The sequence below is a fragment of the Suncus etruscus genome, chromosome 7, assembly GCF_024139225.1.
Source record: "Suncus etruscus isolate mSunEtr1 chromosome 7, mSunEtr1.pri.cur, whole genome shotgun sequence".
In the NCBI taxonomy this organism is placed as follows: Eukaryota; Metazoa; Chordata; class Mammalia; order Eulipotyphla; family Soricidae; genus Suncus; species Suncus etruscus.
This window is the reverse complement of record NC_064854.1, coordinates 21,536,435-21,560,152: the sequence shown is the minus strand read 5'-3', so window position 1 is coordinate 21,560,152 and position 23,718 is coordinate 21,536,435. Positions and strand designations below refer to the sequence as shown.

At 49.0% G+C, this 23,718-nt stretch overlaps 1 protein-coding gene and 1 non-coding gene across 2 annotated transcripts in view; one reads left to right on the top strand and one right to left on the bottom strand.

Annotated features, from left to right (window-relative positions):
* FAM171A1 (family with sequence similarity 171 member A1) overlaps window positions 1-23,718 on the top strand; it is a 65,255-nt gene that overhangs the window by 32,655 nt on the left and 8,882 nt on the right. Inside the window, 4 exon segments of the mRNA XM_049777760.1 lie at window positions 6,672-6,899; window positions 8,387-8,479; window positions 11,349-11,507; window positions 13,442-13,618. Of these exon segments, the coding sequence (XP_049633717.1) occupies window positions 6,672-6,899; window positions 8,387-8,479; window positions 11,349-11,507; window positions 13,442-13,618 (657 nt within the window).
* On the bottom strand, window positions 5,351-5,542 carry LOC126014908 (U2 spliceosomal RNA). Its single transcript, XR_007497857.1, has one exon. It is a non-coding gene; the product is annotated as a U2 spliceosomal RNA (small nuclear RNA).

Here is a 23,718-nt window from a genome sequence, read left to right as displayed (position 1 = left end):
GAGTGTTCATGCTGGGAAAAGGAAAGTCACTCTACCGAAGTACCCATGTTCTCACCACAATCCGAGATTTCTCTTCAGAGGAGGCAGGAACATTAGCAAATGTTAATGTTAGTGAGTGTTAATGTTGCTTAGAAAACCCCTTTAAGGCGAAAAGAACAGGTGCTGGTGTGACTGAGAGGATGATGGCATTGTGTGACATAGACAGGAGATATGAAGAGATATCGTATTTACACTTATTTTCTAAGTCTGAGGCACCCTCTATTTATTATCTGTGTAGTAGGCACTTTATACTTATTATGAACATACTAAACAGTCTACTAAACATCTATATTCTAGGTATTTTGTATTTATTATGATATCTCAATATGATAGGATATCAGATTTCTGATGCTGTGTCACTAGTACAAGATATATCTTCTAAAATGCATTCCTGGGGCCAGAGCAATAACACAGTGGGAAGGTGTTTGATTTGCACGTGAGCCAACCCAGATCCAATCTCCAGCATATTATGTGGTCCTCTGAGCACTGCCAGAAGTGTAGAGCCAGGAGTATCCTTGGAAGCCACTGGGTGTGGCCCCAAAACAAACAAAATAAATCCCTGTAAATTTACACCTGTGCAATATCAAATACACTCAACATTATTATATACATAATAACTTGTATTTATTTATATATTATTTATTTATTATTTATATATTTATTTACATATTGCAGTATTGATGCATGTAAACATGAGGAAACACAAAGATGGCGTTTCACAAAGCCAACGTACGTTTCCAAGTGTTGCTTGAATCTTCTAGAAGCTCATCATGTGTGATTTTCATTCTATTGCCCATGGTGATCTAGTTATGGTTTCTCTACCCTTGAGGTTTAAGAGAGGGAAAATGAGTCCTGCCTTAGAAATGAGCCTCCCAGAGCCCGAGTTTGCCTGCAGCAAGACTACAGCCCCATCCCTCAGTTTCACTTGATCTTCCTGCCCTTGTGAAATGTAAATCTAGACAATGGTCCTATTGAACTAGAGCTGAGTGGCTGGTGGGTGGGTGGGTGGGTGGGTGGATGGGGAGCAAGCTGGCATAAGGGAGGGGAGTGGTCAGAGTTTGCCAAGAGAAAAAGGGCAAGTGGAGTCATCCCTGTGACAAAAGGAGGCAAAACATTGGAAAATCCAGTCCAGGAGCAAAAGGCTGCATGGCTAGAGGTCACGGTCATGGCCAGAGGTCACCATCATTGTCAGAGGTCAAAGCCATTGCCAAAGATTATGGCCATGGTCAGGGGTCAGGAGTCCCTTGCTCTTTTGCTGCATAGCCAATGGAATCTAGGCGCTCGACAGGGATCCACCCCTACACTCTAGGACAGACCAGTTCCTGTGTCCTGCTAGGTCCTAGGGTTAAAGGCTGCTGTTTCCTCCCAAATCTCAGGGTTGCCTGAAGACTCCCGGGCCAGGAAGATACCCCCCCCCCCAGACAGCAGGCAGATGTGGGAGGGACCCTGTGGGACCTTCCAGGCCTTTGTGAATCTTCAAAAGGCCCCGAGTGAGGTGCTGAGAGAGAGGGTGACAGATGGTGTTGGGAGTTGGTTGGAAAGGACCAGCCATCCCTCCCACAAGGTCTGCGTTCTAGGCTCTTTGCACTTGTTATCCGTGTTACAGACATTTTACTTTTTTTTTTTTAAGTCTGAGGCATCTTATCTGTGTTGTAGGCACTTTGTACTTATTATAACATTCTAGGTATTTTATACATTTTACCTATGCTCTAGGCATTTTATATTTATTATCTGTGTTCTAGGCAAGTCTATCTTTATTACTGCATTCCAGACATCCTATACTATACTTACTCTGTGTTGTAGGCATTTATACTGATTATTTGCATTCTAAGCATTTTGTACTTACTATGTTGTAGGAGTTTTATACTTATTATTCACATTCTAGGTCTTTTATACTTCCCATCTATGTCCTATGTATTGTAATACTTAGCTACATTTAGGCATTGTATACTTCTTACCTATGCAGCATTACCTGCATAGTGAAGAGGCAGGTTACCTCTCCACTTGCTTTTCTTGCTTGTGTTTTGGTTTTGGGGGCCACATCTGATAGTGCTCAGAAATTATTCTCAACTCTGTGTCCAGCCAGGAGTGATCCCTGGCAGTGCTCAGGAGATCACAGATAGTGCCGATGATCAAAGCAGGGTTAGATGCGTGCAAGGCAAATGTCTTAACCCCTCTCTGTACACTCTCATGCACGTGCTCTCTCATGCGTGCTTTCTCTCATGTGCTTTCTCTCATGTGCTCTCTCATGTTCTCTCTCATGTTCTCTCTCATGTTCTCTCTCTCATGTTCTCTCTCTCATGTTCTCTCTCTCTCTCTCTCTCTCTCTCTCTCTCTTCCCACACCTCCCTTCATTTTCTTCAAAGATGGGAACAGGCTAGGGAACAGCCATCCATGGGGAGCTGAGACCCCCAGGAACATCTTTGGGATAAAAACACCACTGCTGAGCCCACTATCATAGTGTTGGATTGAAAGTTGTTAACAGAAGCTGAGTGTTGGTGCTAAGTGGGGCCTTCTGGGGGGGGAGGAGGGGCTATGCATATTCAGAGCCTGTGCCCTTGCTCCTCCAGGTGAAGTTCTGTTTTGCAGAGGAAGATGACAGGGGCAAAAAAGTTTTTCAAATTTTGTTTGTTATTACCTAGTACAGGTAGTAGCAGCCAGACAGGGAGGCAGCTGAGGAATGATCTGGAGCCCTTGGATTCTGCCCACATGTCTCTCCGCTGCTACATCCAACTGTGACCCTGAGATGCCAGGCAGGCACCTCTGTTTGGTGGAGAGAGTAGAGAGGCTCAAAGGGAAAAAACTGGGATCTGTGGCTAGCCCATCCAGAAGTGAGTGTTGGTCCCCACCCGGACCTAGACTCACAAGTGATCCACCACAATATTTGGGCTCTGTTGAAACAGCAGAAAACACCATTAAGAGGCATCTGGGATACTTTTATTCTTTTGTGTGTCTTATCATTGAGGCTTTGGGGAGCTGCAGCTGTGGCCTCTGGACCTCGTTCTTTTTGCTATGATTCTTCACGTGCTGCAAGGCACCCCACTTCCTACCGGCCCACTGGCTTTTGCTTTCATTCAGCTCATCATCATGAGCAAGCCCCACTCTGCCATTTGCACCTTCTGCGACTCTAACCTAAGAGAGAAAAAGCTCCCGAAAAGTCAGCAGTGAAGCCTGCTTTGTTCAAAACATGTGGAGTTTAATTTGGCTCTGGGCTTCACCCTAAAAAGAAAACAAAACAAAACACATGGGTAGGCCTGGAAACCTACACATGTGAGTGTATGCATACACACACACACACACACACACACAACCAGGGAGATCTGGAAAACCCTATGTGCTCTCTCTGTCTCTGTTTCTGTGTGTGTGTATGTGTGTGTGTGTGTGTGTGTGTGTGTGTGTGTGTGTGTTTCTCTGTGTGTCTTTCTCTATCTCTCTGTCTCTCTTTTCCTCCCTCTGATTGTTCCCCTGGCAACCATTCCGCTCCCCTCTTCCAATAGATCCTTTAAAGCTTGGCGAAGGTGCATGTGTTAATTTTACAGACAAGCTTAATATTGCTCATTAACTCCACAGTTCCCGAGCCTTCCAGAATCTCTTAAGGGGATTTCATGTCTTTGCAAAAATTTTCAAACACCTACAAAACAGACACCCCTTGGAGCAGTGTCTGGGTACAATTGCTTTATGGGGCATCATATGCATCTTAAAGCTCCTAACCTGCATGAAGCTGACCACCGTTCTCTCTCCTACATCATGCGATCCTCTCAATGACCTCTAGGTAGGAAGGCCCCTCAGCACAGAGCCAGGCATAATCCCTGAGCATCACTGAATGTGCCTTCCCCCCCCCCCAAAAAAAAAGATCTATATTTAGCATCAGTCTGGGACTTAACAACTATAATTATTTCTTTTGAATGCTAAGACATTCTTTTATTGAAATCAGTTAGAAAATTTGGGGGGCATCCAGTCCCCCAATTCAGTAATCCTATTTTTTCTAAATTTTATTATAGCATTATGATTTTCCAAGTTGGTTCATAATACAGCCATTTCAGGAGTTAAGTTTTCCAATACCAATCCCATGTCCTTTCAACAGAGTCCCAAATTTTCACCTACCACTATAGTTTGCCCCAGTGCAGGTACAAACAAATTTACTTCCTATTGCTTGTTACAACACAAAGGCAAATGGAATTAGCAAAACTTAGGTCAACCAAGGTCAATGTTCTATCTCTCCATGGTGTTACTGAAGTTAGTGTCTAAAGATTTACTGAGCTGTGGTTGGTTTGAATGGAGCCTTCTGTGTTACTGTTTAGTCCTGCTACTATTTATTACTATTATTAGTACTATTAAGTTCATTACTATGTGACTTTCCCAGCAGAGTTTATGTAATTTTACTGGGCTGGCACTAATATGAAATATTGAAGTATCCAGGATTTATAGATCTGAAACAAATTTGGTGGCTTGGAAGTTTGATAAAGTTAAGTCATGGTGCTGAGTTTTAACTGTGAGAGGGTGTAGGGGGTGGCGTGGGCTGCTGTAATTCATGTAGAAATGGGGACTCTGTACCCCTCCTTTATGAGGATGCCACAGAGTTACCTGCCAGGACCAGCTGCCTGGGAAATCTCAGCCATCATTACTTTCTTTTGGAGCTTGGTGGAGGATCTGGGTCATTTTCCTGCAGGAACATAACCTCCTATTTATATAGAGCCCTTGAAAGGTATAGCTAAGTAGTGGTTCCCAACCTACTGACCTAGTTTTGACTTCATTTCTTTCTTGTGGCCACTGTCCTACTGTCCAGCCCCTAATCTCATGCCATCCACTCAATACACATACCATTTAGTCCCCATAAAGAGGCTTAGTAAGGGTAGCCAAGAAGTTTCCACATAGAGACGTCAGTGAACTAAGCTCTGTGATGAACGGAGATAAAAATTATATCAGTGTGAACCCCTTGGCTCTGTATCCTCCTAACCAACTGGGGTCATAGCTCGACCTCTTGGAAGTGTGGCCATGTCCTCACTGGACTGCTTTCCAGTGCTCAGCGTGCACACTTGGCATTTAGTAGTAGGGAAAGTCCTACTGGCCAGTGGATTCTCTGAGCCTCTCTTCTTAAAAAGGATAAATGATCCCTCAGGAAATTCCTGTCCCCCAGACTCAGTTCTGCTCAGATCCTATCGCTGCTCTAAAAATAAAGTGTCCAGGCTTGAGTGATAGCACAGCAAGAAGGGTGTTTGCCTTGCACGCGACTGACCTGAGTTTGATCTCCCACATCCCATATAATCCCCTGAGCTTGTCAAGAGTGATTTCTTTTTTTTTATTCCCCCTGGGGGCATGCAGCATTCCTGGAGGTACTGCAATACCAGGTACGATGCGTGGAATGGACGGAGCAAGCTCCTATTCCAGTTCCTAGTGCCAAAAATCCATTTAATATATTGTCGTTGGATAGACGACATATCAGATATTAAACTGATAAGAACAGATACTACACTTGATCCTAGCCAAAAGGCCGAGAAGCAATAAGAGTGATTTCTTAATGCAAAGTCAGAAGTAACCTCTGAGCTGTGTGGTCAAAAAAAGTGTCTTCCAAAAAGTGGAGAGAGCCGCTTGAACTTGGGGGGGAGGGCGAAGAGGGGGCCTCTCACGGCCTTTCATAAGGAAAGTAACGCAAACAGCAACATTAAGGAGTTGTATATGCATACCCCAATGGCTTGTGTTCCTGGCCAGCCTCTTACCACACTGTCTTTGTTTTATGCACCATCACCCCAAGAGAAGTCATTCGACCATCTCCTTTGAGATAAACTGTCACAGGGCATGGGCAAGGAAATTCAGCCAAGTCTAGGACATGAATGTAGCTCCTTGCCTTTGGCTTTGTCCAACCATCTGCCACTTTTGCAGGATCTGTCTGCCAGGTTTTATTCATGGGTGGGGACAGGAGAGCAGGCAGGGTCTGGGGTGACCCCAACCATTAGTAAACATTGCAGTACCCAGAGGTGACAAACCTTGGCCTGGACCCGGCATCCTTTCAGTGTGGCATAAACAGTGCTGAAGGCCTGCTGTGTGATAGAAACCTACTTCACCTGACCCTGTCCTTGGGAAGGCCTCATGAAATCAGGAAAGGGGAAGACAGAAGCTATGGACATTCTAAGACTGCTCTTTGGGGGTCCTGCTGCCTGCATTAGCCCATTTTCCCCTGACAAAGGGAGGAGCTGCCATCTACCCTCTGTGGTTCTTGTTAGGTAGTGCTCCATGACTTGAGTCTCAGCTCTGGCCCCAACTTTAGGCCTTTCTCCTTCTTCTCACCCTTCAGAGTGTTTGGGATTCCTTTCCAGCCCGAATTCTGTAGGTCCCCTGGGCTACTCACTTCCAGGCTTCTGACATGAGTTGAAGGACCACTGTGCTGCCCGCCGCTGGCTTCTGTTTTCTGGGGCACCCCAGGGGATCCCTGATGGGTGTCTGTGAGAGGCAGCCTTTCCCCAATGACAAGTTGGCCCGGACACAGTGTGGCAGGTGGGAGAAGGAGCTGGGAAAGACTGTGGGGTGCCCAGGTTTGACGGCTCTTCCCAATTCCCTCTGCCTCTCCCCCACTCATGCTGCCCCCAACAGATATGGGGCCCCATTCACAGAGCCTGTTCTTGTCCCCACTGTAGCTGTCACCCTGAAAGTGCACGTCAGTGATGCCAGCACCCACCAGCCCATCCCGGAAGCCCTTATTGAGGTGTTCAATAACCAGGTGGCCATTGCCTCGGGCACCTCGGGCCCAGATGGTGTCGCCTTCATCCGCTTTCAGTATAAGCTGGGCACCCCGCTGATGGTCACAGCCACCAAGCACGCCTACGTGCCCAACTCGGCCCCATGGAAGCCTGTCCGCCTGCCTGGTGAGTGGGGCCCGGCGGGGTTGGGCCAACTGACTGAATGTCCAGAACTTGAACTTGCTCTAGTCTTGGCCTGATGATGGGCCTCCTCTGGGAGAAAGGGAGTGGGGAGAGGGAGAGGGGATAGGGGTGAGGGAGGGAGAGAGGAGAAGGAAAAGAGACAGAGAGAAAGAGAGAGCGCCTTGGAGCTGGTAGGGCTTCCAGGAGTCATATAAATATACACATTGACACATAGATACTTAAATACACACATTCATACAACTCTCAAATATACACACACACTCGAATATTCACATGCCCACACTGTTACACACACATTCTGACTTGCATACATAAACACTCTCACATATTCACATACACAATCACACACAAATACAGTTATGCACACATCCTCATACCTATTCTCATTCATATATTCACACATATTCACACACTCATTATGCGCATTCATTCTCACACATGCTCTCACCCACTTAAAGATAGCTATACTGTGGGACCACAGAGTTAGCACAGGGGTCAAGGTTGGAATGTACCAATCCAGATTGAATCCAGTTCTGCAGATGGTCCCCGAGCACTGCTAGGAGAGATTCCTGAGCACTGAGCTTGGAATAAATCCTGAGCACCGCTGGGTACGGCCCCATATCAACAGAACTAAACTGAATCAAACCCTGGGTTCTGAGATTCCCTCTGGACTTGTTGCGGATCCCCCAGACAAGCCTCCTATGTAGACCTGGGCCCGTGCTGGCATCTGACCAATATTTAGGGGTCCCTGACACCCTTTCTTCATTGCCCAGGATTTTAAAGGGATATTTTTAGGGATATGATCACTCAGATGCAGACACAGCCAAGGTGATCCCCAAAAGGCCCAGGGCCCCAGAGCCTGTTCCTATGGAGTTTGGGAGCACTGTCCCCGGGCACTGGGGTTTTCATAAAGACACAGTGTGAAGATGTTGTGGTGGTATGCCCCATGTGCAATGAACCACCCAGCTCTGCACCTCGAGTCCAGGAGTAGGGCTCCACTCTTCTTCCTCGTGGCCCTTCTTTCTGCACTGCCTCATTGAAACCAGAGATGCTCTGATCTTTTGGGGGGTTCTCAGGGGGGATTTTTCAAGTGCTGCCAGGCTCAGGTATGGAGACCACATTGTCTCTTGACACTGGCCATGGCCTAAGAAAGTTATGTCGACTGATGCCAGTCCAGAGACTGAAGGTCACAAGGTGGCGGGCAGACTATAGTGGACACTTGCAGCAGGAAAGGCCAGAATTCAGGGCCGAAGCCATAGCACAGCCTTGCACGTGGCCAACCCAGGTTTGATTCCCAGCGTCCCTTATGGTCCCCTGAGTGATTCCTGAGTCCAGAGCCAGGAGTAAGTCCTGAGCACCACCAGAAGTGATCCCTGAGTGCAGAGCCCAGAATAACCCCTGAAGAGTGCAGCTGGGTATAGCCCCCCGAGAAAAGACCAGATGCCCTAATGTGCACTTCCTGTCTGCAGTGTTCTCTTCCCTGAGCCTCGGCCTTCTTCCGGAGCGCTCAGCAACCCTCATGGTGTATGAAGACGTCGTGCAGATAGTCTCAGGATTCCAAGGTAGGTGAGTGGGGAGCAAGGAAGGGCGCGGGGACATGCTCACATCTGCCCCCACAGACAGAATGACTTGGGGATCATCTCTTGCCATCACTTCGGATCCCCCATGGTCTCCCCTGTCAGGACAGGAAGGAGATAGCTCCTTTGGATGGGGAGAATTCCAGCCTCAGAGCCCTGAACTGGGACCCTGAGAGCCCCACAGCACAGTCAGGGAAGATGGGGTGGTTTACGAGGGCAGAGTGAGGGCAGTGCTGGCCCCACACATACGCTGAAATACAAGCGGGAGACTTGCAATACACTGTGAAGGCAGTGGAGTGCAGGAACAGAAAAGGGGAGTTGAGGGGCCGGAGAGATAGCATGTAGGTAAGGCGTTTGCCTTTCATGCAGAAGGTCATCGGTTCGAATCCCGGCGTCCCATATGGTCCCCCGTGCCTGCCAGGAGCAATTTCTGAGCATGGAGCCAGGAATAACCCCTGAGCACTGCCGGGTGTGACCCAAAAACCACAAAAAAAAAAAAGGGGGGGGGGGAGTTGAATCAATCCCCCCCAGACTGGCCCTTCCCACAGGAGGGCAGATATGTGCACTGGCCAGAAGGGGGCAGTGAGACCAGCGGGGTGACCCAGAGGACTTGGGTGAAGCCCCCACCCACTGGACATCCCAGGCCAGATGGTCTAAACGAGGAGATGAAGGTCACTTCGGGGAGGGACCCCTCAGGAGAGAGGCCAGGAGCCCTGGGGGTTGTGTTTCTTCAGAGACAAGGGTAAGGGGTGCAGGCAGAGGGCAAGGTTGGCATGCCTGAGAGGCTGGGGGCATTGACTTATGGGGGCAGCTAACAGAGTGGTCCATTGTGAAGAGGTTGCCAAGACAGGGAACAGAGAGTAGACATGAGCTGGACACAAATCACCCACCATCCGTTGACATTTCCAAGGAGGCCCATAGCCAAGGAAAAACCATGTCATGGCGGGGGTGGGTGGAGAGAGTCATTTATGGGGGGGATACTGAGATCTCTTGGGAGGGCTCTTACCAGCGGTGCTCAGGGTTGAGTCCTGATTCTGTGCCCAGGGACAACTTCTAGTGGACTTGGGGGAATCATATGGGATTCCAGGGATCAAACTGGCCCCTGATTTCTGAGCATAAGACCAGGAGTCAGCTCTGAGCACTGGTCCTTTGCCCATTCCATCAGCATCCTGGAAATGGAAGAACAGTGGGGACCATACATTGAGGCTCAGAACATTGAGACCAACAGAGGCGGTTATTTTGTTCACTGACTGAAGATGCCAGAGACTTTGCATCCAGGAGAAAGCACAGAGGGAACAGTAACTCCTGGCTCTGTGATTAGAAATTACATGGGCCCGGAGAGATAGCACAGCGGCATTTGCCTTGCAAGCAGCCGATCCAGGACCAAAGGTGGTTGGTTCAAATCCCTGTGTCCATATGTCCCCCGGCCTGCCAGGAGCTATTTCTGAGCAGACAGCCAGGAGTAACCCCTGAGCAACGCCGGGTGTGCCCCCCCCCCCCAAAAAAAAAGAAAGAAAAGAAATTATACCTGGAAGGCTCAGGAGACCATATGGGATGCCGAGGATTGAACCTGGGTTGGCTGCGTGCAAGGCAAATGCCCTCCCCACTGTGTTTTTGCTCCAGCCCCAGGTCTATAATGTCTCAGGGGACTCCACGACATTTCAGACTCACCCCATACCAGTCACTAGTCACCTTTCCTACCTCCAAGCATAAGTCACAGGGTCAGTCCATGGACTTCTGTGATCTCACCACTTGCAGGATGAAAAAAAAAATGGGCTGGTCCATCCTTGGAGTGCTAAAATACCTTCTAGAACACGAGTTAGCCATCTTCACTACTGCCTAAGTTTTCTGTAGGGGTTACAAGGAATTTTAGGGACTAGGGTTGGACCACAACCCTGGCAGATATGAGTGGGAAGCAGGTGCCCCCTGGTGGCTGCAGTGGGACCGGGTCTCCAACAAGCCTGAGGAAGGAGCTCAAAGATGCCTTTTGGGGGACAGCCCTTATTTTGACCCAAAGAAATGTGTAGATCAGTTGGTCATTATATGTCTCTTTAATTTCTGACTTTGTGGTGTTGGTGCTCAGGGATTCAGTAGGTCAGCGACATTCCTGAATCCACAGCACTAGGTACAAACAATAAGTCCAGGTTTTACGAGGGGATGGAGGGGGCTATCTTGGTCCTGCGCGAAGGGCCCTTCATCCCTCACTGTTTCCTGTAAGGGTCTCTCCAGAAAGAATGCAGCTGAACGCAGCTGTGGGAAGGGGCTTTGATGGGTGGGGAGACTTCAGTGGGATTTTCCTGCTATTGTTGCTGTTTGTTTGTGGGACACATCCAGCAATGTTCAGGGCTTGCTTCTGCCCTGTGCTCAGGGGCTCTCCTAACTGGGCTCAGGGGACCTATGGGATACCGGGGATCGAACCCCACCATGCAGTACAGTACAGTAAAAATTCGACTGGATTTTTGCCAGAAACATTCAGAAGGCAAAGGGAACCCCTAAGGACATTGGCCCTCCCTTGACATTGCTTCTCTGAATGTCTTCCTCCCATAAGAGTCACCCCCTTTCCATAGACAAGCCCCCACCCCAGTGAAGTGGAAACAGGACTTGCAAATAGCACTTGGGGTGTTTTTTTGTGAAAAACCTAAATCACATCCTGTGTCAAAACTCCTGTGACAATGGGCTATTATTTCTGTCCCCATAATAGCACGTTGTCACTGCCCTGTGTCCTGCTCCCATGGAGGGAAGGGGGGAGAGGAGGAGGCGTGCAGGGGGAAGGGGCTGAGCAGCCTTGGAGACGCATTTGCTTTCCTTTTGGGGTGTCCCTGGCAGAAGGTAACAGGCATTCTTTCTCCTGCAGGGGCCCGGCCCCAGCCCCGCGTGCACTTCCAGCGCCGTGCCCTGCGGCTGCCCAGTAATGCCAGCTACAGCGACCTGACCGCCTTCCTCACAGCTGCCAGCTCTCCCGCCGAAGTGGACAGTTTCCCATATCTGCGAGGGCAGGATGCCAACAGCACAGGTACCCACAGGGTCGGGTTGGGTGGGATTTGGAGGAGCCCCCCACCTAGCAAATACAGCCTCTGTGCAGAGTCCCAACTCAGTTCAGCTTTGCAAGGAGGCAACTTGGAAGTTCCGTCTCTTAAAGCCCACCCCTTTATGTACTCTGAGCCCTTCCCTGGCTCAAATTCCTGAAGCCTTGGCCCCACTCACCTCTTTGGCCAAGACCTTTCTTTCTGGTAACATTGTGGGGGTGCAGGCAACATTCTGTCCAAAAAGGGAGAAAAGATCTAGGGAGGACCCAGGGTTTTGTGTGCCTGAATTTGACTCATTTTCTGGGGAGGGAAAGCAAGAGGGGCCCTGGTATGGAGGGTTTGGGAGAGTCATTTGGAGGTGGGAAACAGAAGCCCGATTTGGGGCTAACCCAGAAAGGAATGAGGCTCCCCCAGAGCTCACATGATCACAGGCACTGCCTCAGAGCAATTGCAAGCTCTTAACAAAGATGCCCCAGCCATGCGGCCCCAACACACAGTTGTGTGTTGCATGCAGAAGTCCTTGCAGCAGGCTCACTGACTGCCAAACTCTTCAGGAAGCATTGAGTCCAATCTCCCCCTCAGTCCCTGATAAGAAAATAGTAAACAAAAATGCAGGAGGAGCTTGTGAGAGTTAAAAGACACAGTTTCCAAAGTGCTGTTAGTGGACTTGGAATGTGGGAGCTATACCTTGAGATTGGAGTGGAGATGTCTAAAACCCTGGCTGGACCCTCGGGAGCAGCGGGATGGGGGAAGAAGAGCAAGATGTTAGGTCTCAGCGCATCCCTGCCATTCTCAACCTCATCCCAGCTTCCTCAGGCATTGGTGCTACAGACTAAAACCCCTCAGCCCTGGGTGACTGATGCCAGATCAGTGCTGGCTCTGTCCACCCCAGCTCTGAGCACTGCTTAGCAAAAGCCAGAGTGGAGCCAAGAGCCCAGCTCTGCTCCATGGTTTCCTGGGGCATTGTCAACACATCTGGATCCTCAGGGATATCCCCAGATTACAATAGATCCTGTATCTCAGTTTCCTTCCCTTGGAATGAAGTGGCAGACCAAAAGCCTTTTGGACTTGAACATACATGGTCATATCCTCTGCCCCATGGCTGTCCTGGTGTGGAGAAACTTGGGCACCAATTGCTGTGTCCACGCCAGGGCTGACGTGGGTCGAGCAGAGAATGGAACTGCTGCTTGGTGAAGCGCTGCAGTTTGACTTTAACCATTTCCAGATTGCTCGTCTTTGGTGGGTTTAGCATTAGCTGGGCTGGTTAGACAGGAAGAAAACTATAGAAGATGCTTGCTAAGAAATCAGGTGCATTTCTGGCTGCTCAGGTAGCTTAGCATGGTTTAACGGTGTGTTTAAGGAAAGATTTCCAATCAGGACAGAATGCGGGGGTGGGGGATATCCTATTTCGCTAGAGAGGACATTTTTAGTCTTGCTTAAGTGTATCAATATAATGTCACACTCAGAAACCATCCCCTGAGCTCTCTGGAAAGGAGACAGTTCATTGCAGCGTTGACACAGACAAAAGGTCTCAAATGCTGAATAATTGGTGTATTAAATTCCTCCTGAACCCGGCAGAATAACGGGGGTGGCTGAAATAGCATAAATATTTCAAGACTGAATTTCAGGCCATTTTTTTTTTAAGATTGAGTGAGTTGATTGAAGACCAGCTTGAAAAATGTCCCCTGCACCTCCCAAAAATAAAGCCTCATTCAGAGAAGCTATTGTTTCTACTGGTTAGCCATGGATCTCCCTGTGTCTGGGGCCTCACTTTTTTCAAGGGTTCTGCCTCCAGCTCCCTACTTCCTGGACTAAAACTTCCCTTTGTGGATGCTCAGGACCGGCCCAGCCTTGGTCTGCTGAGCTCAGATGCCTGGGAGGTGCGTCTGGGATATGTGACCCCAGTGTTCCTCTCTTCCAGGAAATGGTACCCGGCACGACCTGACACCCGTGACAGCTGTCAGTGTGCACCTGCTGGGCAGCGATGGGACGCCAGTGCTGGTGGACGGGCCCATGTATGTCACCGTGCCACTGGCCACACACAGCACGCTGAGACACAATGCCTACGTGGCCGCCTGGCGCTTTGACCAGAAACTGGGTAAGCAGGGCAGAGTCGGACATCCATCGCTCTGCTGCCACCTATCCTTCGAGGCCTGTGCACGCCACCCACCATCCTCCTTGCCATTCTCCCTCCCCTACACCTCTCTACCCACTGTCCTCCCTACTATTCTCCCCACCATCTTTCCTCTCTGCTGTCCTCACACTCCTCCCTACCCACCATCTTCTCTACAATTCCCCCACTGTCCTCATTCCCTGCTCTCCTCCCCACAATTCTCCCTACTCAACATCTTCCCCTCTGTCCTCCCCAGTGTCCTCCCTCCCCATCTTTCTCCTCTCCCTCTCCATCGTCCTCCCTTCCCATCATCCTCCCCAGCACCCTCCCCACTATCCTCCCCACCATCCTCCCTCCCCAATGTCCTCCCTCCCCACCATCCTTCCCACTACCCTCCCAACAATCCTTCCCTCCATCCCCACCATCCTCCTGCATGGTCAGGGTTGGAAAGAGGGGTTGGTCCCCACCAGACACCTGCTTGGATTCTCTGTGATGTCCTGGCTCATGCCAGCAATGAACTTCAAAGGTTGTTGGAATTAAAATAGGCTCTTCCATCTTTAGCCTTCAGAAGGTCTTTTTAGATCCACACATGGTCTTGCTGTTTCCCTTGTTGGCTCTATGAAACTGGAAAGAGAGAGAAAGGGAAAGAGGGAAGGAAGAGAGAAGGAAAGAGGAGAGAGAGGAAGGGATGGAGGAGGGGGACAGGAAGGGAGAAGCAGAGAAAGGAGAGAGAGGGGAGAAAAAGAGAGAGGAAGAAGGGGAGAAAGGAAGAAAGGGAAGGAGGGGGAAGGAAGGGAAAGGCAACCTCCTTCAGTGGTATAATTGGTTTGATGAGCCGGAACACATGCTCACATATGGAGACCCAAATTTGATACCTGCGATTACATGTTTGTTCCCACCAGCCCATAGGGCCCTGTGAGCCGGCCCTGGTATGAGGACCATGTAGGTGGGACTGAGTTCTGGTGTCTGGTGATGGGGCTTCCACTACACAGCACCTACCATGGGATCCTGGAGGAGACTGAGTCAGAGGAGAAGTCTCACTGGGCAAGTGCTTTGATAAGGCTGGAGGGACCCTGATTCAGGGCTGTGAGGTGAAGAGGGCAGGGAAAGGGGTTCTGCAGAACCCCAACAAAGCGGCCTTGCTCTCCCTCGATGTTAGTCCCAGTGAGAGAAGAGATACATCTGGCTCTAAGCTCTTCAAATTTGGGATTATTTGTTTAATGACTGGAGCCACAGGAAATGAATGACTGCGATGGAAACATAGAAATGTTACCAATACATCTCTGAAATGTTATCAAGTTCTGTCTTCTCTGGAAATAATCCCTAGAACCTTGAGCCTTACCCCACTGGGATATCATTGTGTATTTTCAAGGGTCTTTTTAACTCAGCATCTCCTATCAACAATGAATTGCCAACTTCCTAATTGTGACAGATTGTCTGGGTGCAGAGAAAAATGTTTGGCTCATCATCCAAAATAATCAAATGAATTAGAAAATGTTTTCTGAAAACTTTAGGATTGAAGGGATGTTTCAAGGAAACCATATGTTCCTCAAACTCAATATATAGAAGACTAGATATTTTGTTTTCTCTTCCTATTATTATATTTTATTTATTGGATCACACCCAGCGATGCTCAGGGGTTACTTATGGCTCTGCACTCATAAATCACCACTGGAAGACCATATGGGATGCTGGGAATCGAACCATCGTAGGTCCTGGGTCGGCTTCATGCAAGGCATCAAAAGATGCAAATTGAGGGCTAGAGCAATAACACAATGGGGAGGGTGTTTGCCTTGCACACTGCTAACCCAGGTTTGATCCCTGGCATCCCATATGACTCCCTGAGTCTGCTAGGAGTAATTTCTGAGCATAGAACCAGACTAGCCCAAGCACCACCAGCTGTGCCCCCCCAAAAATAAAACACAAATCAAAGTAATTGTAATCCCAAAGGAATTAATGCCTGGGCATAACAACATAGACAGCCAGGAAGAATTCTCCGTCGACCGGATGGTAAAATGACCTGACATCTGAGATTTTTTACATTTTGAAATATGGAAGATGGGGCTAGAGAAATAGTCCAGCAGGGAAGGCATTTATTTTGCCTGCAGCTGACCAAGGTTCAATCCCCAGCTCTCCATACAGTCTCCAAGTACTATCAGACCATCAGGAATGATCTCTTAGCACAGAGCCAGGAGTAAGCCCTGAGTACAACCAAGTGTGGTCCAAAAACAAACAAAAAGTTAAAGAATTGAGAGTGTATATTTTTTGTTTGTTTTCGTTTTGGGGTCACACCCAGCGGCGCTCAGGGGTTACTACTCCTGGATCTGTGCTCAGAAGTCATTCCTGGCAGGCACAGGGGACAATATGGGATGCTGAGATTCAAACCACCATCTCATCAAATCAGATGCATGCAAGACAAATACCTCGCAAACCACCTGCCACCACCCTGGGTGTCTTTTTTAATCATGAATACCTCCCAATCACCCGAGACACCCTCAAGAGGATGTTGATGGTAGACATCACTGCTCGGAGCAACAATAGCTTCCCACCCCACCCCCAGCCTGAGGTTTTTAACTGTAAAGAGAGTGTTTTCTCAATTTGGGAGGTTCTGGGGCGTCTTGCTAGGAACCTGCTAGGAAACCACACAGAACATGCTGGGAGCCATGTTGGAGACCCATGCCACAGAGCCATGTTGGTGAACCACACTGGGAAGTCATGTGGGCGGTTATATTGGAGAGCCCAGGGGCGGCCATGCTGGAGAGCCCAGGGGGCAGCCATGCTGGAGAGACCTGGGGATGACCATTCTTTGACATACCCTGGGCATTTTGATCCATGCATACCAGCAGCCTAAGAACTTTATGCATGTTGTCAAAGGGATTCTACTGCCTTCTCTCATGGATGTTGCTTTGTGGGGGCTACCTGGCAGCAGTCAAGGTATCCTCCCAGCATATCTCAGGGTCACTATCAGCAGTGTCAAGCCAAGAGTTCAGGACCCCCACATGCAACATGCTCTCCCAACCTTTGAGCCTGCTCCCAGCTTCTCATTGGTTTGTTTAATAGCTCTGTTTGTCTTTTGAGTTTTTCATCTGGAAGAGACAGGCTTTCCTCTAAAACAGGGCCTCTTCCTGCTTGCCCCCACTGCCATATTTATTGAAGGGGCTTTAAGGTAGTCAGAGTTACTGGCTGGTGGCTCTCTGTCCCAATTTCCAGAAATGGTACTATAAAGCTCCCTGGATATGGGTTGTTCTTTTGTTTGGTTTTGGTTTTGGTTTATTTGGGTGTTTTTGTGAGTCCACACCTGGCTGTACTCAGGGATCACTCCTGAGAGGACTCAAGAGACCCGGTGCCAGGGATTGAACCCAGGTCAGCCCGATGCAAAGCCAGTACCTTGAGCCCTGAATCCTCTCTCCAGTCTAAAAGCACCCAGACATGGAGCACACATGGATGCAGGCCCGAGGGGCAGGGCAGGGAATGTTACTTCTAGTCTGTGTGTCCCTGTGGAACAAGTCACCACCTTTACACCCACCTACTGTGGGCCACTCAGCTTTTTCCTCCCTAGCCCTGGCCAAGAGTACTTGGTGGCCAAGTGACAACTGTGCAACCATGGCTGCCTGGGCATGTCTGCACCTGTCCTTGGCCTTGTATGGAACTGGGGGCAGCCAGTAGCTCCTGCTCAGTACCAGGCGGGCCAGTCTGTGCCCTGCTGGCTGCCCTGGGGCTGGGCCCTCATACAAACCAAGCTCGTCTGGTTGGAATTGAAAAGGGACCAACCAGGCCAGAGTGCCCCAGATTCAAGATGGCTGCATGAAATCCCTGCCAGCTCTTTACCCAGGAAATTAGTGTTTCCTCAACTTGACATCCTTTTTTTTTTTTTTTTTTTTTTTTTTTTTTTTTTGCTTTTTTTGGGCCACACACCTGGGGGTTACTCCCTGGCTATGCACTTCAGAAATTACTCCGTGGCTTTGGGGAACCATATGGAATGCTGGGGGATCCAACTGTGGTCCGTCCTAGGTTAGCGTATGCAAGGCAATACACCCTACTGCTGCGCCATTGCTCCAGCCCCTCAAGTCGACATTCTTTTGTGCTCCAAAGTTGCCTCCAAAGCCCAGAACATGGTTCTGCCCATCTTCTAGTCTAGTGCCTTCCCCAGCCTGGCCACAGCCTGGGCATCTGTAGAACTATGGAGACATTGTGATCCTCTTCCAAGGATGGGGCTTGTGCAGGCCTACTCAGAAGGATCCCACCCATGCCAGACCACCAGTGCTGCATCTCCAGGCAGAAGCCAATGGCTGGGCTATGCCACTGACCTGGCCCCTTCCATGAGTGCCCACACAACGGTGGGTCTTGAGCAAGCTTTCCAGAGACTGACAATCTCTCTCCCGTCCTACCATCTCCCACAGGAAGGCCACGAGTGAGGGCCTAGGTGTCTGTACAACACAGCATAGCATTTGCCATTTTGAGAAAATGAAAAGGAATGAAGCGATTGCTCAGGGATGGAGCACTTGCCTTACATGCAGGAGAAACTGGGTGTAACTGATCCCTGGCCTCTCACCCGCCCCCTAAGTACCACCACCCCCAAACCCCAAGAGCACTGCTAGGAGCCATCCTCGCTTAGACCTGAAAGCAGCCTCTGAGTAACTGCCAAGTGTGGCCCAAAGACCAAACAAAAGATGAAGGAGACAGAGACATAGAAAATAAAATTAAAGCATCTACTCTGGGCCCGGAGAGAGATAGCACAGCAGCGTTTGCCTTGCAAGCTGCCGATCCAGGACCAAAGGTCGGTTGGGTTCGAATACCGGTGTCCCATATGGTCCCCCGTGCCTGCCTGGAGCTATTTCTGAGCAGACAGCCAGGAGTAACCCTGAGCAACGCCGGGTGGCCGCCCACCCCCCCAAAAAAAATCTACTCTTTGGGGCCAAACGCTATAGTACAGTAGACAAGGGGTGCTTGCTTTGTATGCAGTTGACCCAGGTTCTATCCCTGACTCTGAATTTTTCTTTGACTCTTTTCACAATGCGATAGTTAGAATCCTGGGGAAAGCTACCACCTTCTTTCGTCTGAACCACTGCACTACTTTTTCTTTGATCCCATCTAACTAGCTTTCCAGTTACCACCCAGCATGATAGAGGCATAAAGCAAATTGCACACTTAAGAGCCAGAGAGATCGCACAGAGGATGGGGCACTTGCCTTGCACGGTGGTCAACCCAGGTTTGATCCTTGGCATCTATATGGTCTCTAGGGCACCATCAAGAGTGATTCCTGAGTGCAGAGCCAGGAGTAAACCCATGAGCACCACCAGGGTGGCCCCCCCAAAAATAACAAAGTCTTTTCCTCTGTGTCAAATAGGTGTCTGTCACGAGGGGTTAACATGTTAGCAGGGAAAGAGATGACAGAATCACAGGACAGAGGCCTTATTGTTCTGCCAAAGCTAGAAGCAGAGGCTTTAACTAGCAGAAGTTCCCTTCCCTGTGTGGTGTTCAGTTTATTTGTTTTGATTTTTTTTTTTTAGTAGAGAGCATACTGGGTAGAGAGCAGGACTTTCCCTGGGCCACTCCAGGCAGTGGTCCCTGCAGTGCAGGGCTGGTGACTTGGGATTCTTCGTGCAAAGCCTGTGCCCCAGCCTTTGAGGCCATCACTGCCACCCGGATGCACTTCAGAGCCCTGCAGGAAGTCAGAGCTATATGTTAGGAATGTGAGTGAGGAAGGAGCTGGAATCAGCCTTCAGAACCCCTAAGCCTGGGAAGACAATTGTCCTCTCAGGGTCACCCCAGAATCTAAGAGATGGTAATGTTTGCACAAAGATGTTTGTATGGCAATATTTGCAGAGTTGTCAGTCCACTTGAGCATTCTTCAGTGTGTAAGAGGAGGGAAGAAGGTCAAGACAGGTCCCTGACAGCTGATAGATTCATCCCAGAAGAGACTTAACCAGTGTGTGTTATGGGAGGATGCCCCTGGCTGGAGCTCTGAGGCAGGGGTTCAGACCAACTGGTTTCTTAGCTATTGGCCTGCATGGCTGTGATTGTAGGAGAGAAGGGCAGGGTCCAGGGCTGTCTGCAAAGAGGACATATTGGTGACCTCATATCACAGCATACATGTTTGTTTGCCTGCTGCCTAGCTACACAAAAATAAATTTCCACAGAACTGCCCATCCTAAAACCCAGCTGGCCTTTTGGGAGTTTGTCCCACGGCCTGGCCCCATCAGACTTCCTAAGGCAAGATCCATCACCCGCTTACCCTCCACTGAGCATCTCCTCAGACTTAGCTTTCCCGCAGATCTGTGCATTGCCTTCCCAGGATTTCTGGACATTTCCCTGACTTCAGCCCCCATTCTTACCTTTTTCCCCTTCCATGGGCCTGATCTCCCACCCCTTTCTACCAGTGGCCACATCTTGGACGTGATGCTTCCAACTGAAAGTAGTTGGTTGGAATTATTTTCCTTTTATTCTTGTTTCAACTGGTCCTGAAGTCTGCTTATCCGGAGCTGGAAGGATCCAGCCAGAGGAGATGAAGCAATTTGGCACTGTCTTGTGGGTGCTTTTCACAAGAAGGTTTAGATTGCCGCCCACCTCCAAACACTGTGCCTTGGAATTAGTTCATTTAGTCCCTTTCTTCTGTGCTGATTTCATGGAAAATCAATTCCAAGGGAGGAAACAGCAATTCAAACACTCCTGCTTTCCTTTGGAACCAAGAACTTGGTTTAAAAATTAATAATAATAAAGTACACCTTTATTAATAATTAATAAAAGCCACCCTTTTGACTCTCCTTAGTACCCATGAACCTTATATTCTGAGTTAAGGTCCTCTTATCTTGGCCACAAAGAGCCCAGTAAGTCCCTGACTTAACAGATGCCCTAATGCCCCGCCATGCTGGATGTTGGCCCATGGCCCCAAAGCCCGAGCTGGAAGACATTCACATTGGCAAGAAGTCCATCTTAACTTTTCTCCCCCTGGGATACATAGAATGACTGTTACTTGTGAAGCAATAGTTACGTGGCATCTGTCGGGTAACAGTCCAGCTATGCTGGAGAGGAACTAGATCTCTGTCTCAGCATCTTCCAGAAACTCATGGCCACCTTCTGCTTTCATTTGACTCCAAAGTCAAACGAATTTGCACATATTCAGCCTGTTACACGCGAAGCCTCTGTTGCTCACTGTCGCTGCCCCCTTTTCTACGTTGCAGCCTCGCTGTGGCCACTGAAGCAGCCCCAAAGGTTGCTCTTTTCTGCAGAGAGAGAGGTGGATGCTTCATGCACAGCTGTGTGGCCTGCAGCATCCTGCATGGGTCATGTCAAGAGAGCAGCTTATCAGGCCTGTGGTAGGACCCCAGACCCCTGCTGGGCTCAGAGCTCCATCATCCCCTTCCATCTGCTCCCAGCTGTCATTGAGATGCCCCAGATCCAGGCACTTGGCAGGGAGGCAGGTCTAGACTCACACATGGGGATATGTCCATCCACATCTCCCAGGCAGCCTTCTAGGAACTTAGGGTAAAGGGAGGTGGCAAAACATTCGGTGTTGTATTAAATATCAATTATAAAGTCCTAGCGGTGCATGGTGGATGGTGGTGCCTTTTTCGGTCCAGCCCATGCCTGCAGCCCTTCTGGCCTGGCAGATATCAGGATGATGCCAAAGAAATGACTCACAGCAGTCAGGATGATGCCAAAGAAATGACCCACAGCAGTCAGTCAGGAGACATCCAGCTTTATTACAAGCCCCAACTATCATGTGCATATTTCACATGACATAAGTTAACCAGCCTCTTTCTTGCTCCTCTCCATCCATACTGTCTCTCATCTCTCTTCACCTCTGCTGTGTCTTCCTTCCTCCTGCTTCTTCTTTCACACCTCCCCCAGGCCTTAATTACCAACCACAGACCCCTCCCTGCTGTGGGCTGATTTGGCCATCAAGTAAGATTAGCATTTGGCCTTGGGGAGGGCTAACAGTTCTGTACGGCTAGAGTAAGAGACAAGGCAGCAGCCTGTAGGCAGATGGGAACTGATAGGGTGGCAGGCCTTAGGCGTGACTGCTCATCTAAGATCCTTGGAAAACTGCCCATGTCTCTCCCCTCTTCAGTGTCCTCCCCTAAACCAGACAGGAAGTTCTACTCAGCCTAGCAAGGATTACGCAAAATGCATCTGTACAACCCAGTGATTGACCTAGCCAGTGGAGAGCAGAGCTTAGATTGGGTTGGTTCTGGCTGAAGCAATGACCAGCACATGGCAGGGAGGCCTTCAGAGTCAGGACCAGTTGAAGAAGGACCAAAAGACAAAGTATAAGTTTTGGTTTGCTTCTGAATGAGCATAAGAACTGATAGGAAGCTTAGAAAATACTCATTTATGCTGGCCCAATAAGGTCAGAATTCCCAGAGATGGGACAAGGAAATCAATTTTTGGGAGGGGTTACACCCAGCAGCGCTCAAGGGTTATTCCTGGCTATCCTGGCTATATGCTCAGAAATTGCTCCTGGCAGGCTCAGGGGACATATGGGATGCTGGGATTCGAACTACCATCCTTCTGCATGCAAGGCAAACGCCTTACCTCCATGCTATCTCTCCAGCCCCTATATTTTTCTTTTTAAAATTTTTTATTTGATTCCAAAACTGTGGTTCACAAAGTTATTGATAGCTGAATATTGAAATATTTCAAAACCAATCCCATCACCCATTACCCATGCCCCTATATTCCATCACCCACAGTCCCCCAATCCCTGTCTGCCACCTTGACAGGCACATTACAAAGTTCTGTGCTTGCAGCTTAAACCTTATGTTTTCAGTGTTGTTGAGTCTCTGCTTTGACTTGATAGCTATACCTCTCTCCCACTCTCCAATATAACCTCAGCTCCTTTCCCCATTATTTCCTTTTCTTATCTTCCCACCTTGATTTCTTTCCATGTCTCTCCTCCTTCTCTCTACGATATGAGATTAAGGGTGATCTGGGAATTCCCCTTTTACATCTTTACATGTTCTCATCCAGTTATTTTAATATATTACAGATACGTGAGATTATCCTATTTGTCTTTATTCTTCCAGCTTCCTTCACTCAATGTGATTATCTTCCAGTTCTAACCGGGTTGTGGCAAATTACATGATTTTCATCGTTTCTTGCAGCTGCATGGTTTTCTATTGTGTTTGTGTGTGTGTGTATGTGTGTGTGTATGTGTGTGTATTGCATCTTCATAATTCATTCCATTGTCATTGGATATTTAAGTTAAGGGAACTAAATAAAAACTAAACTAAAAAAAATAAAAATAAAAAAACTCTCTAGGGGCCGGGTGGTGGCGCTAGAGGTAAGGTGCCTGCCTTACCTGCACTAGCCTTGGATGGACCCGCGGTTCGATCCCCCAGTGTCCCATATGGTCCCCTAAGCCAGGAGCGACTTCTGAGCGCATAGCCAGGAGTAACTCCTGAGCGTCACCGGGTGTGGCCCAAAAAAAAAAAAACTCTCTAGACTAACTCTGACATAGCCTGTGATGCAAGCAAACAACCTGACTTATATTTTGGGGGTTTTTTTGTGGGAGGCACACCTGGCAGGGTACTCAGGGTTTACTCTTGGCCCTGCGCTCAGGAAGTGCTTGGAGGAATCACGAGTTGCTGGGAATTGAACCCAAGTTGGCTGTATGCAAGGCAAATTCTCTACCCACTGTGCCTTTATTCCAACCCCAGAAACCATCTTTTTTGCTTACAAGTGAAAAGTATTCAACAGCTCTGAATTCCCCACCACTGGACTTGACCGTCCACTTTCCACTGCCTTGATTCTTCTACTAAACTCCAGAGACAGGGGCTGGAGCAATAGCACAACTAGGAGGGCTCTTGCCTTGTGCATGGCCAACCCACATTCAATCTCCAGCATCTCCATATGGTACCCTGAGCAACTCCAAGAGAGATTCCTGAGTGCAGAGCCAGGAGTAACCCTTGATCACTGCAAGGTGTGGCCCAAAACAAACAACACCAAAAAAGGTGGGGGGGGGGGACTGAGCCATAGCACAGCAGGGAGGGCACTTGCTTGGCATGCAGCTAATCCAGGTTCGATCCCCAGCATCCAATATGGTCCTTTGAGTCTGCCAGGAGTGATTTCTAAGTGCAGAACCC